This window comes from Lepidochelys kempii, chromosome 6 (genome assembly GCF_965140285.1).
Source record: "Lepidochelys kempii isolate rLepKem1 chromosome 6, rLepKem1.hap1, whole genome shotgun sequence".
Classification (NCBI taxonomy): domain Eukaryota; kingdom Metazoa; phylum Chordata; order Testudines; family Cheloniidae; genus Lepidochelys; species Lepidochelys kempii.
Genome location: NC_136385.1, coordinates 3,375,332 through 3,396,934, shown reverse-complemented (window position 1 = coordinate 3,396,934; position 21,603 = coordinate 3,375,332). Strand labels below are relative to the sequence as shown.

The window sequence follows — 21,603 nt, the reverse complement described above, 5'->3', positions numbered from 1 at the left end:
TCATTATGGGTCATGCGCCAGATTTCAAATGTCTTAACCATTGCCACTCACAAACATTCTCTTTTCAGATAGGTCAAAAGAACCCCATTCCATGACTCTCTCCAAAATAGCTCTAATTCCAAAGAGACCCATATTGCACAACCATCTGTGGGCAGCTTAATTAAAATGTACGGCACTGACATGACATAAATGGCATTGTACTTAAACGCAAAGCTAGATGGTTCGGAATGCTGCATGCTACACCTAAGATGCAATAAGCTTTGTTTCTCCCTCGCTCATAATGATAATTGTTTGCAAAGGGACATAGCAAAACAAGGACAGATGAAAGCTCAAAGGGATTCACACAGTTTTATACTATTTTATAGATATACATTTTCATTTAACAGATCCTCAGCAAGCGTTCACAATGAAATAGAATAGCAATAGGAGGATTCAGAGAAAATCACTGGGAATTTTCACAGAAAAACCGAACACCCCTGATATTAAACTCTCTTTTCTCTAAAATTCCTGCTGAACAGCATTACTATGCAGAACTCCCATCATTTTACACATTGCATTTTCCCTTTCACCCCTAATGTCACTTTTCTGCTCCCTAATTTTCTCATGGCTTTTTTCACCTCCTTATTGCGTAGGGTGTAGATCAAGGGATTCAGAAAGGGGATGACAATGGTGTAGAACACCGCGACCATCTTATCCGCCGAGAAGGTGGTGGAAGGTCTTAAATACATGAAGATACATGGCCCGAAAAATATAATCACTACAGCAATATGGGAGGCACAAGTGGAAATAGCTTTGCGACGACCTTCGGAGGAGCGAGTTCTCAAGGAGACTAAGATGATGACATAGGACACAACCAGCACAACAAAAGAGGTCAGGGAAATCAACCCCGTATTGGCAAGGATCATGATGCCAACAAGATAAGTGTCAGTGCAGGCCAGTTTCAGCAAAGGGTGCACATCACAAAAATAGTGGTCAATCTCGTTGGGCCCACAGAAGGGTAAATGGATGGTCAGGACAGTCTGAACCATGGAATGCACAAAGCCGCCCACCCATGAAGCCATCACAAGGGAGCCACAAACACATCCAGTCATGATGGTTGTGTAATGGAGGGGTTTGCAGATCGCAATGTAACGATCATACGCCATCACTGTGAGGAGGAAGATTTCAGTGCACCCAAAGAAATGGGCCACAAACAGCTGGGCTATGCAGCCATCAAAGGAGATGGTTTTCCTCTCCACAAAGAAGTCTGTAATCAGTTTTGGGGCTGTGACAGAGGAAAGGCACATGTCTACAAAGGACAGATAGCTGAGGAAGAAATACATGGGAGACTTCAGATACTGGCTGCTCTTTACAGTGACAATGATGAGAAGATTTCCCAGCAAAGTAGCGATATAGAGGAGTAAAAAGAATACAAAACACACTGGCCATAACTTCTCATTGTGGCAAAGTCCCAAAAGGATGAATTCAGTCACATTCTGTGTGGGCTCCATGTACTCAGTTTAAATGATGGGTATATGCAATACCGCTAATCCACCTGCCATGACACAAGACAAAGATAGGAAGAATCAACACATATTGACCAGTGATGAGGTGAATATCAAGATGCATTGACTGAAGTGGTAGACTTTGTCCAAAAATAAAAATGAGCAATATGTAACTCAAGGAACTAGAGGAAAATGGCTTGAGTTACATATTGCCATGAACAGTATATACTCAAAATAATTAGAGTGGAAAATCTGAAGATGATTCATTCTAGTCTTGCCCCACAATGAATCATCAAAGGCTTTAATTGTAAGTGAAAAACTGAACCTTAACTATGCTTTGCAATCAGCTCTTCCATGATACAAATTCTATTTTATTCTTATTGCATTGTTAAACACCTTCAGAAGTCCCATTTTTCAACCAAGGACATCTCTTACCTTTGAATGTGAGCACATAAATGCTCACAAAATTATTGATTTCTACATGCAAACATGAAACTGAGTTACCAAGTTAAGTAACCAAGGATTGAAAACTGGTCTCTGATTATTTTCATCACAAAATTATTTCACATAATTTACATTTAGTTGAAAAGGCATTTTAATTGAAAAAAAAATGATTTCAGTGGAGACTTTTGACCATCTTTACACAAACCCCAATTGAAACAAGGATTGAAACAATAATTTATCAGCAGGACTCACGGATACACTTTAGATTATTTATGCTGTTCCAAAAATGCAAAGCAGCCACAAACACTGTTCGATTGACCAGTTAACTGTCGCCAGAGTGGTGGAAAGCAGCTGAAGCCGATGAGCGAACTTGACCCTTTGTGTGTTATCATTTGATTTGAGGCGACTGAATTAAATGTTCTGTGTTCAAAAGAAAGTATTTATGAGTGATCATAAGCAGGAATGGATTAAATATCATTTGGGGGTGGTCATTGCTTACAGACTAGCATCTAATAAACCTATTTTATACATTTCAAAACTAAAATTAAAATAACAAATAAAAATAATATGAAGATTTTTCAAGAGAGAAGCTTGTAATGAAGATTTTAGACACATTCATCGTACTTTAGGTGAATTAGTTGGAGACTGATTGATGGAGCGGGGAATTAGATTGGAATGAATCCTAACAAGGTAGTTTTCTTTTTCTTGTACATTGGTAGAGCTAAGCAGGGAAAGAAGAGCATAAAATACTCAACCTTGCTGGAAAACTCACATGGGTTGTATTTGCAGATCTTAAAACGTACCTGGATGGTGATGGGTTTTATTTCCCCTGCTTCTAACCTGCTGCTGTAGCAGAGGTGTTCGGGTCTGAACAACAGTAAGCAGTTGATGAGGGTGATCAGATGCTCCCTGCTATATAGATTTTCTGCTTTGTACATTTCATCCTCACACCCGTCTTTACAAGCCCTGTCTTAGGATGTTCTTCGCTGTCTGTCAATTCTGCGAAGACCAAATTAGTGAACTAGAGAAGTGGTTTGCTCAAGGCAGCCCTCAGGAATCTTTTCATATCAACCACTTCCCCAACTCGCAAAGCCTCAGATCTAAGAGCATCTCCATCCCTCGCTCTGCAAAATCTAAGACCCAACAAGATCTTTGGGAAAACTTGTCTCCCTCTCTGCTGTGAAGTCACAGCAGAAATATTTAAAATCAATATGTAGTGGCAGTGCGTCATTGCCTGGTTAATGAGCTCCCTGAGGCATTTCAAGGCTTCTCCACTGGAAATAGTTGTTGAAGAAGCACTCCCCTATATAGCTTTAAACATGTATTTGAAGGAAACTTTCAAAGTTCTGCTGAGAGTTAGTCCCTTTCATAGTCTTCAAACCCCATTTTTCAATAGGACGCCCTCCCCCACCCCGCCTCCTCATACTTTCACCAAGGGATGGCCTTAGAGATCTTGCTATTGTCCGGTTCCTTCTACTCGCGCCCCCTACATAACAAGAGGGCACAGGAAATCCTGTGTCAAGTTCCTCATTTCACTCCTATGCTTAGAAAGGGGACCTTGAGAACTTGGGCAAAAGGCGACAAGCTCTGTGGACCTGCTGTGTGTGGACAGCCATTGGATCAGGCCTTAACCAAAGAGAGCTCATGCCCAGCATAATCAATGGAAAATCACCGGGTTGACTTCAGTGGCATTTGCATCACCCCTTAATCACTGATCTACGGGATCGAACAACCTTTGGATTTCTCTTTTACGTGATAATGTGACTCAACTGTGACAGGACCAGGGCTCGTGGTGTCAGTTCTCAGAGACACCCTGGCTGCACAGGATGATGGGAGTTCTGAGGAAATGCCTGGTGATGTGGCCACTGCTGCTTACATTCCAGGATGGTATCTTGTATTCCACCCTATGCTTAGTCCGGGATGCCACCGCTGTGGAAAGTTTGGGAAGTCTGGCAGCATCACTGGTGCTGGGACCTCCCACCCCATATAGGCACTTGATACCATTCACAGTGAAAGCGTAACCCACTCGTGAATGTGCGTATCCGACCTTCCTACATGCCTGTCAAGGTTCCTTCCCCACTCTGAGCTCTAGGGTACAGATGTGGGGACCTGCATGAAAGACCCCCTAAGATTATTCTTACCAGCTTAGGTTAAAAACTTCCCCAAGGTACAAACTTTGCCTTGTCCTTGAACAGTATGCTGCCACCACCAAGCATGTTAAACACAGAACAGGGAAAGAGACCACTTGGAGAAGTCTTCCCCCAAAATATCCCCCCCCCCCAAGCCCTACATCCCCTTTTCTGGGGAAGGCTTGATAATAATCCTCACCAATTTGTACAGGTGAACACAGACCCAAACCCTTGGATCTTAAGAACAATGAAAAATCAATCAGGTTCTTAAAAGAAGAATTTTAATTAAAGAAAAGGTAAAAGAATTACCTCTGCAAAATCAGGATGGTAAATACCTTACAGGGTAATCAGATGCAGAACACAGAGAACCCCTCTAGGCAAAACCTGAAGTTACAAAAAGACACAAAAACAGGAATATACATTCCCTCCAGCACAGCTTATTTTACCAGCCATTAAACAAAAGGAAATCTAGTCCATTTTCAGCTAGATTACTTACTAACTTAACAGGAGTTGGAAGGCTGCATTCCTGATCTGTTCCCGTCAAAAGCAAAACACAGACAGCCAGAATCCTTTGTTCCCCCCACTCCAGATTTTAAAGTATCTTGTCCCCCATTGGTCATTTTGGGTCAGATGCCAGCAAGGCTACCTAAGCTTCTTAACCCTTTACAGGTGAAAGGATTTTGCTTCTGGCCAGGAGGGATTTTATAGAAAGGTGGTTACCCTTCCCTTTATATTTATGACAGTGCCAAAGTGCTGAAGCTGTTGCTCTTTAATTTAATCTGTACCAACTCCTGCCTTTACTTCCGGAGAACCCAGTTATATCCATGGTGTGCTGGCTGTCACAGATGGAGGCTGCTACAAAAAACAGTAGTGGAACCATGTAGTAAAGGATATCAAATATGTTTGTACTTCATATGCTTTTGCAAAATCTGTACATGGGAGTGGAGAGGGGAGAGAACATGGCTTGATGCCCTCTCTTCTACTTATGCAGCCATAGACAAACTGGCCCATCAGAAGAGAAGAGTTCATTATTCCCTGTGGCAACAAGACGTTGTGTCATGAAACCACAATTGCAATGATATGGCCAAATTGAGCAGATAGAGCAGCCATTTGAGACAAACAAACTATGCCATTAACATAGTATTCATTGGGAATTTATCCCCTTTTTTGCTAAGTGAATCATTCATAAAAGCAATACTGATTTTTTGTGACCATACTCGTAACTCTTAAGTGTACATGACAATGTTCAGATGGGTAAATTTCTGAGTTGTTCACAAACTGTTCGCTTGGACTCTTCTCTCTTTGTATTGAATTTGGCAGGTTGGTGGCCTGCCAATCCCTTCCTAACTCTAAGTGGGGATCCCAGCTGGCTTCAGTAAACTCCCGCTGTCCCAGTCATGAATGGAAACAATGGAAGGGCTGCAGAAGCCTCTTGACGCCCCTTTTAGGTCAGAGGACAGAGGAGCTAAGCAAGGAAATTATCCATGTACTTGTTTGGAGACACTGTCCGTCGGCCGTGGTGCTTTGTCAGGTCAGCTGGGGCCTGACTGACTCACCCTGCCGAGCTGCTGTTTGTGACTTCCAAGGTGTCTGCCCTATAGCACAGGGAGGCCAATTCCTCAAAATGGGTCCACTAAATGACCTGCCTCAGCAGAGCAAAGCACAGCACAGAGCCCTCTGTTATCCTTGCCTGGTGGCTCTGCTGGCCCTCCTTCTCTTGCTGACCATCCAGGAAAGCTGTGCCTTGGTTTTCCCCCCTCTGAAAAGCAGTTGTGAATCACTTTCACTCTCCAACTCACCCATTGCTGACTCAGTTTCCCCCCTTGCTGTCCCTGCTCCTGCCCTCTAGGTAGCCCTACCTCCTGGCACTGTATCCCCAGGGTGGAGGGGTGCTGCCTGCTCCCAGCCTGGTCTTAGGGCAGCCGCAGAGGCTGAAGAAACATTGGGGACTGAGGCATCGTTATGGCAGGAGCATGCCTAGCTTCAAAATTTCCTTTGGGCAGCCAAGCATTAGCTCCTATGCTATATCCCCACAGGATTTGCCCAGTACTGTCAGGGATGAGGCTGGTGAAGGGGCCTGAGGTACGATACCCGATGACCCATGCCTTGGTGATGGTCTGTGTTTGCAAGCACTGTGCAACCAGAGAGTGGCCGCACCAAATGGAAGAGATGAGCACAGAATCCGTATGTCCAAGATGGTGGAGAGGGTGAAGGAATCTCCTGCCTCTCCCGCTGAATAGACACAAGGCTCAGAGTGTCCCTTTGTGGCACCCCGAAGCGAATAACCCACCCAAACCCTTATTTCTGACAACTTAGCATGAGCTAAAAGCCAACAAGCTGTAAAGTTACAGCAGAAATATTGAGAGTGAATGAAAGCTTATGCTCTAATACATTTGTTAGTCTCTAAGGTGCCACAAGTATTCATTTTCTTCATGTAGTGGTAGCATGTCATTTCCTGAGATAATGAGTTTCCAGAGGCATTTCAGGGTGTCTCCATTGGAAGCAATCAGTGAAGAGGCAGCTAAGCCATATTGCTTTGGACACATCTTTCAGGCAAACTTTTGGTGCGTTTTGACAGTTAAACCCAGATTTTTAGACATTTCTCTGCTTGGTGTTACAACGGCTAAGGGACTTAGCTACACTGCCTTTTCAAAACTGACAGGTACTAAGCAGCCTGAGTCACACTGAAACTTAGATTGCTAAATTCCATTTTCAAAAGTGATTTAGACACTTAAAAGCCTTAGTCACTCACGCCTTGTAATACGGAATGGAGCAACACCTAAATATCTTTAAAAATCTGGTCTTTAGTCTCTTTAGGTGTTCTGAAAAAGCGGCAAAGAGGCCAGTGGCACCTTATAAACTAACGGACGTATTGGAGCATAAGTTTTCGTGGGTGAATACCGACTTCGTCGGATGCATGGAGTGGAAATTCCCAGAGGCAGGTATAAATATGCAAGCAAGAATCAGGCTAGGGATAACGAGGTTAGTTCAGTCAGGGAGGTTTGAGGCCTTTCTATGTCATACGGGGTTCATATCTAGTTCATTCTATTGACACCTTCCTACATAACAAGACATTGCAGGAACTCCTGTAACCAAATCTTCAGTTGTCTCCGAATGTTCAGGAAGGGGGATCTTGAGAAGTGTAGCAATGGAGAGTTAGCCCTCTAGGAAATGGTGGCTGTGAACAGCCATCACTCCTAACGAGAGCTGTGTAAGTAGATTTTTCAGTTCACTGGAAATTCCAGAGATAAATGGTGGGGGAGAGGAACTGTTTGGGGTTGAACCAAAACCAAAATTTTGGTAAATTGAAAAGTTTAAAAAAACTTTCATTTTGGGTCAAATGAAACATTTTGTTTGACCTATAAAGAAACATGTTGATTTAGTTTTGAGCAATTCTTAATGTTTTATTTTTTTAAATAAAATTAAAGGAAAATCAAAGCAAATTTTTTTTTCTGAAATTTTTAAAAGGTTCCTTCCCCTCCGACCAAAACAATTCAGTGAAATCAACACTGAGTATATCAGTTTACCTGAATCTGCATTTTTTGCTGGGAAATAAGTTTCAGTGGAAAAATGTCACCTTGTTCTAGTCCTAAACAATCACGGAAATAAGAGATTTAACAATATTCCGATTTCTGTTCTACTTGCTCATGCAGTAAAGTTACCGGCCTCAATCATAACAATGCAAGGGAAGGGGCGATTCAGCGAGCTTTACAGCAGACACATTATAGCAAAACCAGCCAGGGAGGGCTCTGGGGAAGTGCATGGCCAAATGGGTTCTACTACATTTTGTCACGAGATGCTGCTGACATGCCACTGCAGGCCTGCGCTGGGCCTACAGCTGGAGTGAAGGGAGGACCCAGCATGGGTGGGAAGTCTAGCACTATCAGTGGTGCTGTGTTCCTAGGGTGAAAGCCAGTGAAAGGTTCCCACTAATTTCACTGGGACCTGGATCAAAGGACACACAGATTTCGGAAGTGGCTGCCCTTTGTTCACCTGTGCAAGATCTGTATTGGGAGTGGGGATAAACACCCACAGCCTCACTTACCGACCGATGGAACCAGTCCTGCACTGATCCATAGTGAGAGACCTGTGATGTTAGCCTAGCTGTAATGACACAAAACCAAGACTCTGACACTTCTCTCAGAGCAGGCACACGGCAAAGCCAAACTATTCCTTTAAAACAGTATTCACCGGGAATTAGACTCCGTTTTTGCTTAACAAATCATTTCTCAAAAGAACCTCAATTCCTTTGAATGAATTTGGTATTTCTAAGTATTTGGACAGTAGTTGGGCCTAATGATGTTAATGTATGGTTTGTTCACAAGCTGCTCATCTTGACTATTTAGTCTTTGCTATTTGTTCTTTTGTGAGACAAGACACCCAAGCCATATAATATACTTCCTACTCCCCGCTTGAAGGGATGACATTTTTCACCTGGAGAATAATGAAAGGGGGGAAAGTGCTCTTTCTGGAACCAATTTTCAGAAGAATTTGCAATAATAGCTGTGAAAAGTTTGGGGTTTGCAAACACTTTCATGAACACACCAGTGTTGAAACCACACAAAACAAACAACAGAACTCAATAGATCAGAGTGACCCAAAGTTCTTGCTTTGGTTGTAGATATATTCATCAATCCATATTTTGTTTTGCTTTGTTTTAACTATTAGACCAGGCATGGGAGCTGGGCTAATGTGAGTGAAGCAAACCAGTGTCTGTAATTCTTTTGTTCCAAGTTTACTTCAGTGTCTGGAGATTCCCCTAATTGTTATTGTGCATGGCATATTCTCACCTTGTAGCTAAGTAATTAAGTGTGTGTAACAGTAAAATTTAATTTTCAACTTACGTCATTACAGAACTTTTTTTTTCCCCAAAGAAGTTTTAATTATGCCCACTGGGCATCCGCTAAGTATCTCCAGACGTTACCATGGCATCCCTGTGTTGGTGTTTATCTGGGATAAGAACAAGATTATAAAAAAAAAAAAAAAGTTATCATCAGACCCGAGTCCTACTTCAAAAGTTACTAAGTTACCTACAATCAAAGGAAATTCTTAAAGGAACCTGCAACCTCCAGGATTTTAAAGCTCTGCTGGATTGTAAAACTAAAAGATGGAGATTCCATCTTTTGCCATGATTTGTTCTGACAATGCTGGAACACAGCTGCACTTGACTAGGATTCAAGCATTTGGCCCATTGTTCCATAAGTGCTCTGTCTGGTTTTGGTATATTTTAGCAAGGCCACGGAGTACATAACATGCTCATGTGCATCCAAAAGGTTGACAGTGGGGCTGGTCGGAAAACTGTTTTTAAAAGTTTCCTGTCCGACAATGTCATATCAATTTAAATGATTTTTTTTCATGAAATAATATCTCTTTCGGTGAAAATTCCCATGAAAAGACATCAGAACATTTAATTTCAGAAAAAAAATGAGAACTTTTTGTTTTGAAATGTTTTCTACTTTATTTTCATTTTTATGATACTTTTATTATTTTCATCGTAGCGGTGCATAATTGTCAGGGTATGTCATAATGGGACAGCTCATGTCAGATTATGATAATATAACAGTCAACATTTTCATAGACTCATAAAACTGGAAGGGACCTCAAGAAGTCATCAAGTTCCGTCCCCCGCATTCATGACAGGACCAGCACCATCTAGAACATCCCTGATAGGTGTTTGTCTAACCTAATCTTAAAAATCTCCATTGATGGAGATTCCACAATCTTCCTAGGCCATTTATTCCAGTGCTTAACCACCCTGACGGTTGGAAAGTTTTTCCTAATGTCCAACTTAAGCCTCCCTTGCTGCAATTTAAGCCCATTGCTTCTTGCCCTATCATCAGAGGGAAAGGAGAACAATTTTTCTCCCTCCTCCTTGTAATAACCTTTTAGGTACTTCAAAACGGTTATCATGTCCCCTCTCTGTCTACTCTTTGACAGACTAGACAAACCCAGTTCTTTCAATCTTCCCTCATAGCTCATGTTTTCCAGACCCCCTAATGATCCTTGTTGCTCTTCTCTGGACTCTCTCCAATTTCTCCATATCTTTCCTGAAATGTGGCACACAGAACTGGACACAGTACTCCAGTTCAGGCCTAATCAGCGAGGAGTAGAGTGGAAGAATTATTTCTTGTGTCTTGCTTACCACACTCCTACTAATGCATCTCAGAATGATGTTTGCTTTTTTGCAACAGCGTTACACTGTTGACTCATATTTAGCTTGTGGTCCACTAGGACCCTTTGATCCCTTTCTGCAGTACTTCTTCCTAGGCAGTCATTTCCCATTCTGTTTGTGTCCATCTGATTGTCCTTCCTCAGTGGAGTACTTTGCATTTGTTCTTGTTGAATTTCATCCTATTTACTTCAGATAACCTCTCCAGTTTGTCCAGATCATTTTGTATTATAATCCTATCCTTCAAAGCACTTGCAGGCCCTCCCAGTTAGGTATCATCCGCAAACTTAATAAGTGTACTCTCTATGCCATGATCTAAATCGTTGATGAAGACATTGAAAAGAACCAGTCCCACAACTGATCCCTGCGAAACCTCACTTGTTATGCCCTTCCAGCATGACTGTGAACCATTGATAACTACCCTCTGGGAGTGGTTTCCCAACCAGTTATGCACCCACTTTAGAGTAGCTCCATCTAGGTTGTATTTCCCTAGTTTCTTGATGAGAAGGTCATGTGAAATTGTATCAAAAGCCTTACTAAAGTCTAGATATACCACATATGCCTCATTCCCCCTATCCACAAGGCTTCTTGCCCTGTCAAAGAAAGCTATCAGGTTGGTTTGACATGATTTTTTCTTCACAAATCCATGCTGACTATCACTTATCACCTTATTACCTTCTAGGTGTTTGCAAATTGATTCCTTAATTATTTGCTCCATTACCTTACCTGGTACCAAAGTTAAACTGTCTGGTCTTTAATTGCCTGGGTTGCCTTTATTTGCCTTTTTATAGATAGACACTCTATGTGCTCTTTTCCAGTCTCCTGGAATCTCCCCTGTCTTCCATGACTTTTCAAAGATAATAGCTAATGGCTCAGATATCTCCTCAGCCAGTTCCTTGAGTATTCTAGGATGCATTTCATAAGGCCCTGGTGACTTGAAGACATCTAACTTGTCCAAGTAACTTTTAACTTGTTCTTTCCCTATTTTAGCATCTGAGCCTACACCATTTTCACTGGCATTCTCTATGGCAATCTTCTTGGTGAAAATTGAAACAAAGAAGTCATTTAGCACCTCTGCCATTTCCACATTTTCTGTTATTGTGTTCCCCTCTTCATTTAGTAATGGACCCACCCTCTCCTTCATCTTCCTCTTGCTTCTAATGTATTTGTAGAATGTTTTCTCGTTACCCTTTGTGTCTCTAGCTTGTTTGATCTTATGTTGTGCCTTGGCCTTTCTAATTTTGCCCCTACATATATATTTTATTTGTTTATATTCATCCTTTGTAATTTCACCTTGTTTCTACTTTTTTATCAGACTCCTTTTTGATTTTTAGATCATTTGAGATCTCCTGGTTAAGCCAGGGTGGTTTCTTGCCATACTTCCTGTCTTTCCTATGCAGTGGAGAGTTTGCTCTTGTGCCCTTAATAATGTCTCTCTGAAAAACTGTCACCTGTCTTCTATTGTTTTTCCCCTTAGACTTGCTTCCCATGAGATCTTGCCTACCAACTCCCTGAGTTTTCTCAAGTCTGCCTTCTTGAAATCCATTGTCTTTATTTTGCTGTTTTCCCTCCAACCATTCCTTAGAATCATGAACTCTATCATTTCATAGAATCATCAAATATCAGGGTTGGAAGGGACCACAGGAGGTCATCTAGTCCAACCCCCTGCTCAAAGCAGGACCAAGCCCCAGTTTTTGCCCCAGATCCCGAAATGGCCCCCTCAAGGATAGAACTCAAAATCCTGGGTTTAGCAGGCCAATGCTCAAACCACTGAACTATCCCGCCCCCCCAAGTTGCCTTCCACTTCCACTTCATGATCAGTTTCCCCCAAGCTGCCTTCCACTTTCAAATTCTCAACCAGTTTTCCTTGTTTGTCAAAATCAAGCCTAGAACAGCCTCTCCCCTAGTAGCTTTCTCCACCTTCTGGAACAAAAATTTGTCTCCAATTCAGTCCAAGAACTTGTTGGATAATCTGTGCCCTGCAGTGTTATTTTCCCAACAGATGTCTGGGTAGTTGAAATCCCCCATTACCACCAAGTCCTGGGCTTTGGATGTTTTTGTTAGTTGTTTGAAAAAACTCCTCTTCCCATTCTTCTTCATGCTTAGGTGGTCTGTAGTAGACCCCTACTATGACCTCACCTTTATTTTGTACCCCTTTTATTCTTACCCAGAGACTTTCAACAAGTCTGTCTCCTATTCCATCTCAACCTCAGACCAAATGTTCACATTCTTAATATATAAGGCAACACCTCCTCCCTTTTTTCCTGCCTACCCTTCCTCAGCAAGCTGTACCCTTCTATACCAATATTTCAATTGTACGCATTGTCCCACCAGGTCTCTGTGATGCCAATTGTGTCATTGTTGTGTCCATTGACCAGCATTATGAGTTCTTCCTGCTTATTCCCCATACTTCTTGCCTTAGTATACAGACATTTAAGATACTGATTTGATTCCCCCCACCCAGTTCTGTCTTGTCTCTTGTTGATCTTTGCTATTCCAGCCCATGCTCCCCCCAATTTCTGACCCTTCTTCCAGATCTCCATGTGTTTGACTTACCTGTGCGCTTTGGTCTTCTGCCCCCTTCAAACCTACTTTAAAGCCCTCCACACTAGGTTGTTGAACCAGGCTGCTGAAGCTTATTCTCCCCTTCTCCATCCAGCCTGCACCCCTTTAGCTGGGCCCCTCACCCTTGTTCCTGCCAGTCTCCCTCCACCTACGCCTCTTGCCACCCACTGGGCAATGATGTGGAAGAAATCATAAAAACATCACTGATAGTTTGCAAATGACAAAGAACAGTAACTTCAACAAAGTTAAGATCAGCATCCTACCACTGTGAGAGCAACTCCATGGAGGTTTATTTTAACAAGGAAGCGATGAGTCAAAAACGGCCTAATGACAAAACTGATGAAATTAAAAGACTTAGACTAACCATGACAACGACTCAAGCAGCCATCATAGATTCCTAGATGGTACTTGTCCCCCAAACCACAAAACAAGAAGTGGGAAGGAAGAAAAAAAGAAAAAGAAATCCCACAGCTGAGTGTGGCCGAATGGCAAAACTCAAGGAAATTAACTGGGCCAAACAGGTATCCTTCAGCAAATGGAATTCTACTCCCCAGGAAGCCAACAGCACATTCAAAACAGCACGTGAAGTGTAGGATGGACATCAGCAGGGCTCAGAGGGAATTGGAAAAGAAAGTAGTCAAGGACCTAGAAACAACCAACAGTATATTCTTTCATGCTATTGGGAAGACCGTCAGAGAATCAGTGGTGCATGCAGTGTGGCCATGTCAGCCCCAGGATATTAGAGAGACAAGGTGGATGAGGTGATATCTTTCATTGGACCAACTTCTGTTGATAGACAAGCTTTTGAGCCTCAAGAAGAGCTCTGTGTGGCTCAAAATCTCCTCTCTTTCACCATAATGGCATTGAACCCATCTCTCAAGATCACCCCCTTCTGGTCAGGTGTCCGTTTATGGTGACCCTCTCTGGCAGTTTGTAGTGAGTCAGCCCTCTGGCCAAGTCACAGTCTGTATGGAATACAACTCCGACATCTTCAGGGGTATTTGTCCAACAAAGTCTGTATGCGCTCCCAGCACTGGTAGGGGACCATGCCCCCAGAGCTTGCTCCCTGGAGACTTTTCACCTATTCTGGTCTATCTGGCCTTAGGGAAGTTCTATATAAAGTGGGGGAAGCAAACAATGAGTGTCTTCAGCTGGCTTAAGAGACAGCCTCCCCACCACACAGAGATACCTGAAGGCACCTGGAAACAAAAGGACTGGAACCACAGGGGTGGGTGAGGCCAAGCTGGACCCAGGTCAGAAAAGGCATCTGACATGAGAAGGAGTTTACCTGAAGTAACAATTTGGGGTGAGAAGTTAACGTTTGGAACTGATTTCTGAGTGTATTAATCTTAGCCTTGCTTGTGGGATTTTTATTTTGCTTCGTGTCTTACATTGTTCTGTCTGTTACTACTTAAAACCACTTAAATCCTACTTTTTATGTTTAAGAAAATCACTTTTGTTTATTTATAAATTCAGTGTTAGTAATTGTTAGCTGGGGGGGAACATATCTCTCTATCAGTGATGGGGGGGGGGAACATTTATCTTTTTACCCTGTATAAGCTTATGATGGAATAAAACAGATTTATTTGGGGTTAGGTCCCATTGGGAGCTGGGTGTCTGCGTGCTGGAGACAGGTACCCTCCTGAGCTGGTTTCAGTCTCTATCTGCAGTTTCGTGGGCGTGGCCCAGACTCTTGGTCTGTGTTGCAGCAGACTGGCTTGTCTGGCTCAACAAGACAGGGTTCTGGAGGCCCAGGCTGGCAGGAAAAATGGGATCAGAGGTAATTTGAGCCCATCAGGTGACAGTCCCAATGAGGGTCTCTGTGACCAAACCCAGCACACTATGCACTTGGGTTTCCTGCATTTCAAAAAAACATCCCAGCCCCTGAGTGATGTGCTATTCTAGTCTGGGTTTGTCATAAATATAAAGGGAAGGGTGAACCCCTTTAAAATCCCTCCTGGCCAGAGGAAAAATCCTCTCACCTGTAAAGGGTTAAGAAGCTAAAGGTAACCTCGCTGGCACCTGACCAAAATGACCAATGAGGAGACAAAATACTTTCAAAACCTGGGAGGAGGGAGAAAAAACAAAGGGTCTGTGTCTCTCTGTATGCTGCTTTTGCCGGAGACAGAACAGCAATGGAGTCTTAGAACTTAGTAAGTAATCTATGTGTTAGATTATGATTTCTTTAAATGGCTGAGAAAATAGCTGTGCTGAATAGAATGACTATTCCAGTCTGTGTGTCTTTTGTGTAACTTAAAGTTTTGCCTATAGGGATTCTCTATGTCTTGAATCTAATTACCCTGTAAGGTATTTACCATCCTGATTTTACAGAGGTGATTCCTTTTTTACTTCTATTAAAAGTCTTCTTGTAAGAAAACTGAATGCTTTTTCATTGTTCTAAGATCCAGGGTTTGGGTCTGTGGTCACCTATACAAATTGGTGAGGATTTTTACCAAACCTTCCCCAGGAAGTGGGGTGCAAGGGTTGGGAGGATTTTGGGGGGAAAGACGTGTCCAAACGACGTTTTTTCAGGAACCCAGATAAAGTTTGGTGGTGGCAGTGGAAATCCAAGGGCAAAGGGTAAAATACTTTGTACCTTGGGGAAGTTTTAACCTAAGCTGGTAAAAGTAAGCTTAGGAGGTTTTCATGCAGGTCCCCACATCTGTACCCTAGAGTTTAGAGTGGGGAAGGAACCTGGACATGGTGGCAGAGTGGTGGGATTAACTTGAAATCCTTTTGAGATCAATTTGAGATTTTTTGAACCAGAAAAACAGATTTTAAAAAGGAAATATTTTTTTTCCTTTGGGGCTGCTGGAAAGGGGGTCCAACTGAAAGCAGCTAGTTTTTTTCTCGCTTTGGGGCCAGAGCAGAGACAAAAGGGGATTATCTTTGTGAATTGCAGGTTTTCTTTGCCTGGAGGCAGAGTAGTTAACCTCCTGCAGGGAAATTCATAGTCTTCACAAACCTGAGGGTTTTTTTTCCCCTAAAAGTAAATAGGTGGGTGTTCTACCCATTTGGCTGGAGACAAAAGTGGTAGGGTTGGTTTTTTTTTAGGATTTTTATTTTTATTTTTGAACAAGGAGCACAGATTTGAAAAGGAATGTTTTTCCTTTGCACTGCTAGAAAGCAGGTCTCCAACTGGAAACAGCTGAAAGCTTTTTTGCTTTGATTTGGGGCCAGAGCAGAGACAAAGGGAATTGTCTTTTTCTGTAGGCTGACAATCTCTATCAGAGAATAGGTATCCTATTCCAGCACAGCAAAATTTTGCAAGCCAAGTTTTGTTTGTTTTATTTCTAAACCTCGGGTGTAAAGTTAGTTAAAAACAGAGAGGTTAGGATGACAGACTCCACGGCTCAACAAAAGCTGGAATTAGCCAGATTTGAGGCTACTGAAAAACAAAAGAACATAAAAGACAGATAGAACTCATGCGGATGGAGAAGGGGGTACAGGAGACTGCCCACAGGAGGGAGATGGAGGCAAGGGACAGAGAAATGAAGGCAAGGGACAAAGAAATGGAGGCAAAGGACAAAGAAAGGGAGGCAGCTAAAGAGACAGAACAACACCAAGCAGCTGCTCACAGGAGAGCTATGGAAGCAAGGGACAAAGAACTGGAGGAGAAGGAAAAAGAGAGGAATCATGTGGAGGAGATGGAGAAGATAAAGGCTCAGCAGAATATACCAACAAACCCTAGTAATCCTTCTCCAAGTACCACTTCCCATCCCAGAAAGTTCCCCACCTACAAGGCAGGCGATGATACTGAGGCCTTCCTAGAAAACTTCAAAAGGGCCTGCCTTGGGTACAACATCTCTACTGACCAATACATGGTAGAGCTGAGGCCACAGCTCAGTGGACCCTTAGCTGAGGTGGCAGCTGAAATGCCTAGAGAACACATGAACAAGTATGAACTGTTTAAATCCAAGGCGAGAGTCAGAATGGGGATAACACCTGAGCATTCTGATCGGAGGTTCAGAGCCCTAAGGTGCAAACCAGATGTGTCATTTACCCGACATGCCTACCGCATTGTGAAACATTGGGATGCCTGGATATCAGGAGCAAGTGTGGAATCTCCAGCAAATTTGCCCTTCCTAATGCAAATGGAACAATTCTTAGAGGGTGTTCCTGAGGAAATAGAAAGATACATCCTAGATGGGAAGCCCCAGTGACCCGTCAGCTGGACGATGTTTTAAATGTAACGAGCTGGGGCATGTAAACGCCAACTGCCCCAAGAACCACAACAGATTACAGTTCATTGCACTGGAATTACACCAGAGATCCGCAGGCCCAGATACCTCCCAGATACCCTTGGAGCGGAGGGAAACTGTGAGTGTGGGCGGGAAGAAGGTCACTGCCTGGAGGGACACCGGAGCACAAGTGTCAGCTATCCATGCTTCCTTAGTGGACCCCAATTTAATCTACCCAGAGATCCAAGTGACGATTCAACCCTTCAAGTCCAACTCTTTCAATTTGCCTACAGCCAAGTTGCCTGTCCAGTATCAGGGCTGGTCAGGAATGTGGACTTTTGCAGTCTATGATGATTATCCCATCCCCATGCTCTTGGGGGAAGACTTGGCCAATCATGTGAAGCGGGCCAAGAGGGGGGGGATGGTTACCCACAGCCATGCTAAACAAGCCTTGAGGCCTAGCTCTGTTCCAAAAACTTCTATCAGGAGCCGGTCAGAGGTGATGGACCCAGACCCCAGGCCAATGTCTGCAACAGCAGTAGTGGATCCAGTCCCAGATACCCAGACAGAGCCAGTCCCAGAACTGGAACCAGCGGAACAACCAGCACCAGAACCATTGCCAGCACTGAATCCAGTACTTGCAACCGCAACACCAGAGGGCCCCACCAAACCTGAACCGGCAGTAGCCCATAACCCTACACAAGAGGCTCAGCCGGAGCCTGAACCCCAACGTAGTGTCCCAGCGGAGAGCGGTTCACAGTCAACAGAAACAGCCTCATCCCCTACATCGCTTCCAGAGGGACCAAGCATAGGACCACAATCCAATAAGAAACTGATGTCTCCAGCATCAAGGGAACAGTTCCAGACCAAACAGGAAGCAGATGAAAGCCTCCAGAGAGTTTGGACAGCAGCATGGAGCAACCCACCGCCTCGCAGCTCTTCTAATCGATCCAGGTTTGTTGTAGAAAAAGGACTTTTATTCAAGGAAACTCTTTCTGGTGGACACCAGGAAGACTGGCATCCTCAGAGACAGTTGGTAGTTCCAACTAAATACCGGGCCAAGCTCTTGAGCTTAGCCCACTATCACCCTAGTGGCCATGCTGGGGTGAACAGGACCAAAGACCGATTGGGGGGGTCATTCCACTGGGAGGGAATGGGCAAGGATGTTTCTACCTATGTCCGGTCTTATGAAGTATGCCAAAGAGTGGGAAGACCCCAAGACCAGGTCAAAGCCCCTCTCCAGCCACTCTCCATCATTGAAGTTCCATTTCAGTGAGTAGCTGTGGATATTCTGGGTCCTTTTCCAAAAAAGACACCCAGAGGAAAGCAGTACATATTCACTTTCATGGATTTTGCCACGCGATGGCCAGAAGCAGTCGCTCTGAGCAACACCAGGGCTAAAAGTGTGTGCCAGGCACTAGCAGACATTTTTGCCAGGGTAGGTTGGCCCTCCGACATCCTCACAGATGCAGGGACTAATTTCCTGGCAGGAACTATGGAAAACCTTTGGGAAGCTCATGGGGTAAATCACTTGGTTGCCACTCCTTACCACCATCAAACAAATGGCATGGTGGAGAAGTTTAATGAAACTTTGGGGGCCATGATACGTAAATTCGTAAATGAGCACTCCAATGATTGGGACCTAGTGTTGCAGAAGTTGATCTTTGTCTACAGAGCTGTACCACATCCCAGTTTAGGGTTTTCACCATTTGAACTTGTATATGGCCATGAGGTTAAGGGGCCATTACAGTTGGTGAAGCAGCAATGGGAGGAATTTACACCTTCTCCAGGAACTAACATGCTGGACTTTGGAACCAACTTACAAAACACCCTCCGAACCTCTTTCGCCCTTGCTAAAGAAAACTTACAGGATGCTCAAAAAGAGCAAAAAGCCTGGTATGATAAACATGTCAGAGAGCGTTCCTTCAAAGTAGGGGACCAGGTCATGGTCTTAAAGGAGCTCCAGGCCCATAAAATGGAAGCATCATGGGAAGGGCCATTCACGGTCCAGGCGTGCCTGGGAGCTGTTAATTATCTCATAGCATTCCCCACCTCCAGCCGAAAGCCTAAGGTGTACCATATTAATTCCCTAAAGCCCTTTTATTCCAGCGAACTAAAGGTTTGTCAGTTTACAGCCCAGGGAGAAGATGACGCTGAGTGGCCTGAGGTGTCTACTACGAAGGGAAAAGTGTTGGTGGTGTGGAAGAGGTGAACCTCTCCATGACCCCTGGGCATATGCAGCGACAGCAGATCAAGGAGCTGTGCACTAGCTACGGGCCGACATTCTCAGCTACACCAGGACTGACTGAATGGGCATACCACTCCATTGACACAGGTAATGCTCACCCAATTAAAGTCCAACCTTACCGGGTGTCTCCTCATGCTAAAACTGCTATAGAACGGGAGATCCAGGATATGTTACAGATGGGTGTAATCCTCCACTCTGGAAGTGCATGGGCATCTCCAGTGGTTCTAGTTCCCAAACCAGATAGGGAGATACGTTTTTGCGTGGACTACCATAAGCTAAATGCTGTAACTCTCCCAGACAACTATCCAATGCCACGCACAGATGAACTATTAGAGAAACTGGGACGGGCCCAGTACATCTCTACCTTGGACTTAACCAAGGGGTACTGGCAGGTACCTCTAGATGAATCGGCCAAGGAAAGGTCAGTCTTCACCACTCATCTCGGGCTGTATGAATTTAAAGTACTACCTTTCGGGCTGTGAAATACACCCGCCACCTTCCAAAGACTTGTAGATGGTCTCCTAGCGGGATTAGGAGAATATGCAGTCTCCTACCTTGACGATGTGGCCACATTTTCGGATTCCAGGGCAGAACACCTGGAACATCTAAAAAAGTCTTTGAGCGCATAAGGGAGGCAGGACTAACTGTTAAGGCTAAGTGTCAAATAGGCCTAAACAGAGTGACTTACCTTGGACACCAGGTGGGTCAAGGAACTATCAGCCCCCTACAGGCCAAAGTGGATGCTATCCAGAAGTGGCCTGTACCAAAGTCAAAGAAACAGGTCCAATCCTTCTTAGGCTTTGCTGTTTATTACAGATAATTTGTACCACAATACAGCCAAATCGCCGCCCCACTGACAGACCTAACCAAAAAGAAACAGCCAAATGCCGTTCGGTGGACCGAAGAGTGTCAGAAGGCCTTTGAACAGCTTAAAGCGACACTCATGTCTGACCCTGTACTAAGGGCCCCAGACTTTGACAAATCGTTCCTAGTAACCACAGATGCGTCCGAGCGTGGTGTGGGAGCAGTTTTAATGCAGAAAGGACCAGATCAAGAATTCCACCCTGTAGTGTTTCTCAGCAAAAAACTGTCTGAGAGGGAAAGCAACTGGTCAGTCAGTGAAAAAGAATGTTATGCCATTGTCTACGCTCTGGAAAAGCTAATGCCCATATGATTGGGGACAGCGTATTCGACCATGCTGTGCTACATTGGCTTCATACCACCATGGGAAATAACAAAAAACTTCTTCGGTGGAGTTTAGCTCTCCAAGATTTTGATTTTGACATCCAACACATCTCAGGAGCTTCTAACAAAGAGGCTGATGCACTCTCCCATGAAAGTTTTCCAGAATCAACTGGTTAAAATCGTCCTTGAGATGTGGAAAATATTGTCAGTCTTTATGTACTTGGTAGTATATTTAGAGGTGCATGTGTCTTATTAACTCTGTTTTTTCCTAGAGCTCCAGGAAGAAATCCCAGCCAGCGTTTCACCCTAGCTGAGATTTGGGGGGCGTGTCATAAATATAAAGGGAAGGGTAAACCCCTTTAAAATCCCTCCTGGCCAGAGGAAAAATCCTCTCACCTGTAAAGGGTTAAGAAGCTAAAGGTAACCTCGCTGGCACCTGACCAAAATGACCAATGAGGAGACAAAATACTTTCAAAAGCTGGGAGGAGGGAGAAAAAACAACTTAAGGTTCTGCCTAGAGGGATTCTCTATGTTTTGAATCTAATTACCCTGTAAGGTATTTACCATCCTGATTTTACAGAGGTGATTCCTTTTTTACTTCTATTAAAAGTCTTCTTGTAAGAAAACTGAATGCTTTTTCATTGTTCTAAGATCCAAGGGTTTGGGTTTGTGGTCACCTATACAAATTGGTGAGGATTTTTACCAAACCTTCCCCAGGAAGTGGGGTGCAAGAGTTGGGAGGATTTTGGGGGGAAAGACGTGTCCAAACTACCTTTTTTCAGGAACCCAGATAAAGTTTGGTGGTAGCAGTGGAAATCCAAGGGCAAAGGGTAAAATAATTTGTACCTTGGAGAAGTTTTAACCTAAGCTGGTAAAAGTAAGCTTAGGAGGTTTTCATGCAGGTCCCCACATCTGTACCCCAGAGTTCAGAGTGGGGAAGGAACCTTGACAGGGTTGCTCTCAATCTCTCCTTTCAAAGTGGTTCTACTGTGGATAACTAATTAAATAACTATTGGAACAGAAACGTGAAGTTGAGCATTTCACCCTCGAGGCGGTTCCCCTTTTCCACCAGCTTATAGAATCATTCTCTCTCTCTGCCCTGGGATACTTCCCATGTTTTGCCACTGATCTCAGTTGGGGTCTGCAGAACTTGTTGGAATACAAACAAATTATTCATAATAACAATACAATAATGAGA

General features: G+C 43.7%; 1 protein-coding gene across 1 annotated transcript; it reads right to left on the bottom strand.

Moving 5' to 3' along the window:
• Nucleotides 1-539: 539 nt before the first annotated feature.
• Nucleotides 540-1,490, bottom strand: LOC140912431 (olfactory receptor 4S2). Its single transcript, XM_073346823.1, has one exon. The coding sequence runs from the start codon at nt 1,488-1,490 to the stop codon at nt 540-542; it is 951 nt and encodes a 316-aa protein (XP_073202924.1).
• Between the last annotated feature and the right edge of the window lie 20,113 nt (nt 1,491-21,603).

Excerpts from the sequence above, each read along its gene's own strand:
- LOC140912431 (XM_073346823.1), bottom strand. The coding sequence starts at position 1,490 with ATGGAGCCCACACAGAATGTGACTGAATTCATCCTTTTGGGACTTTGC.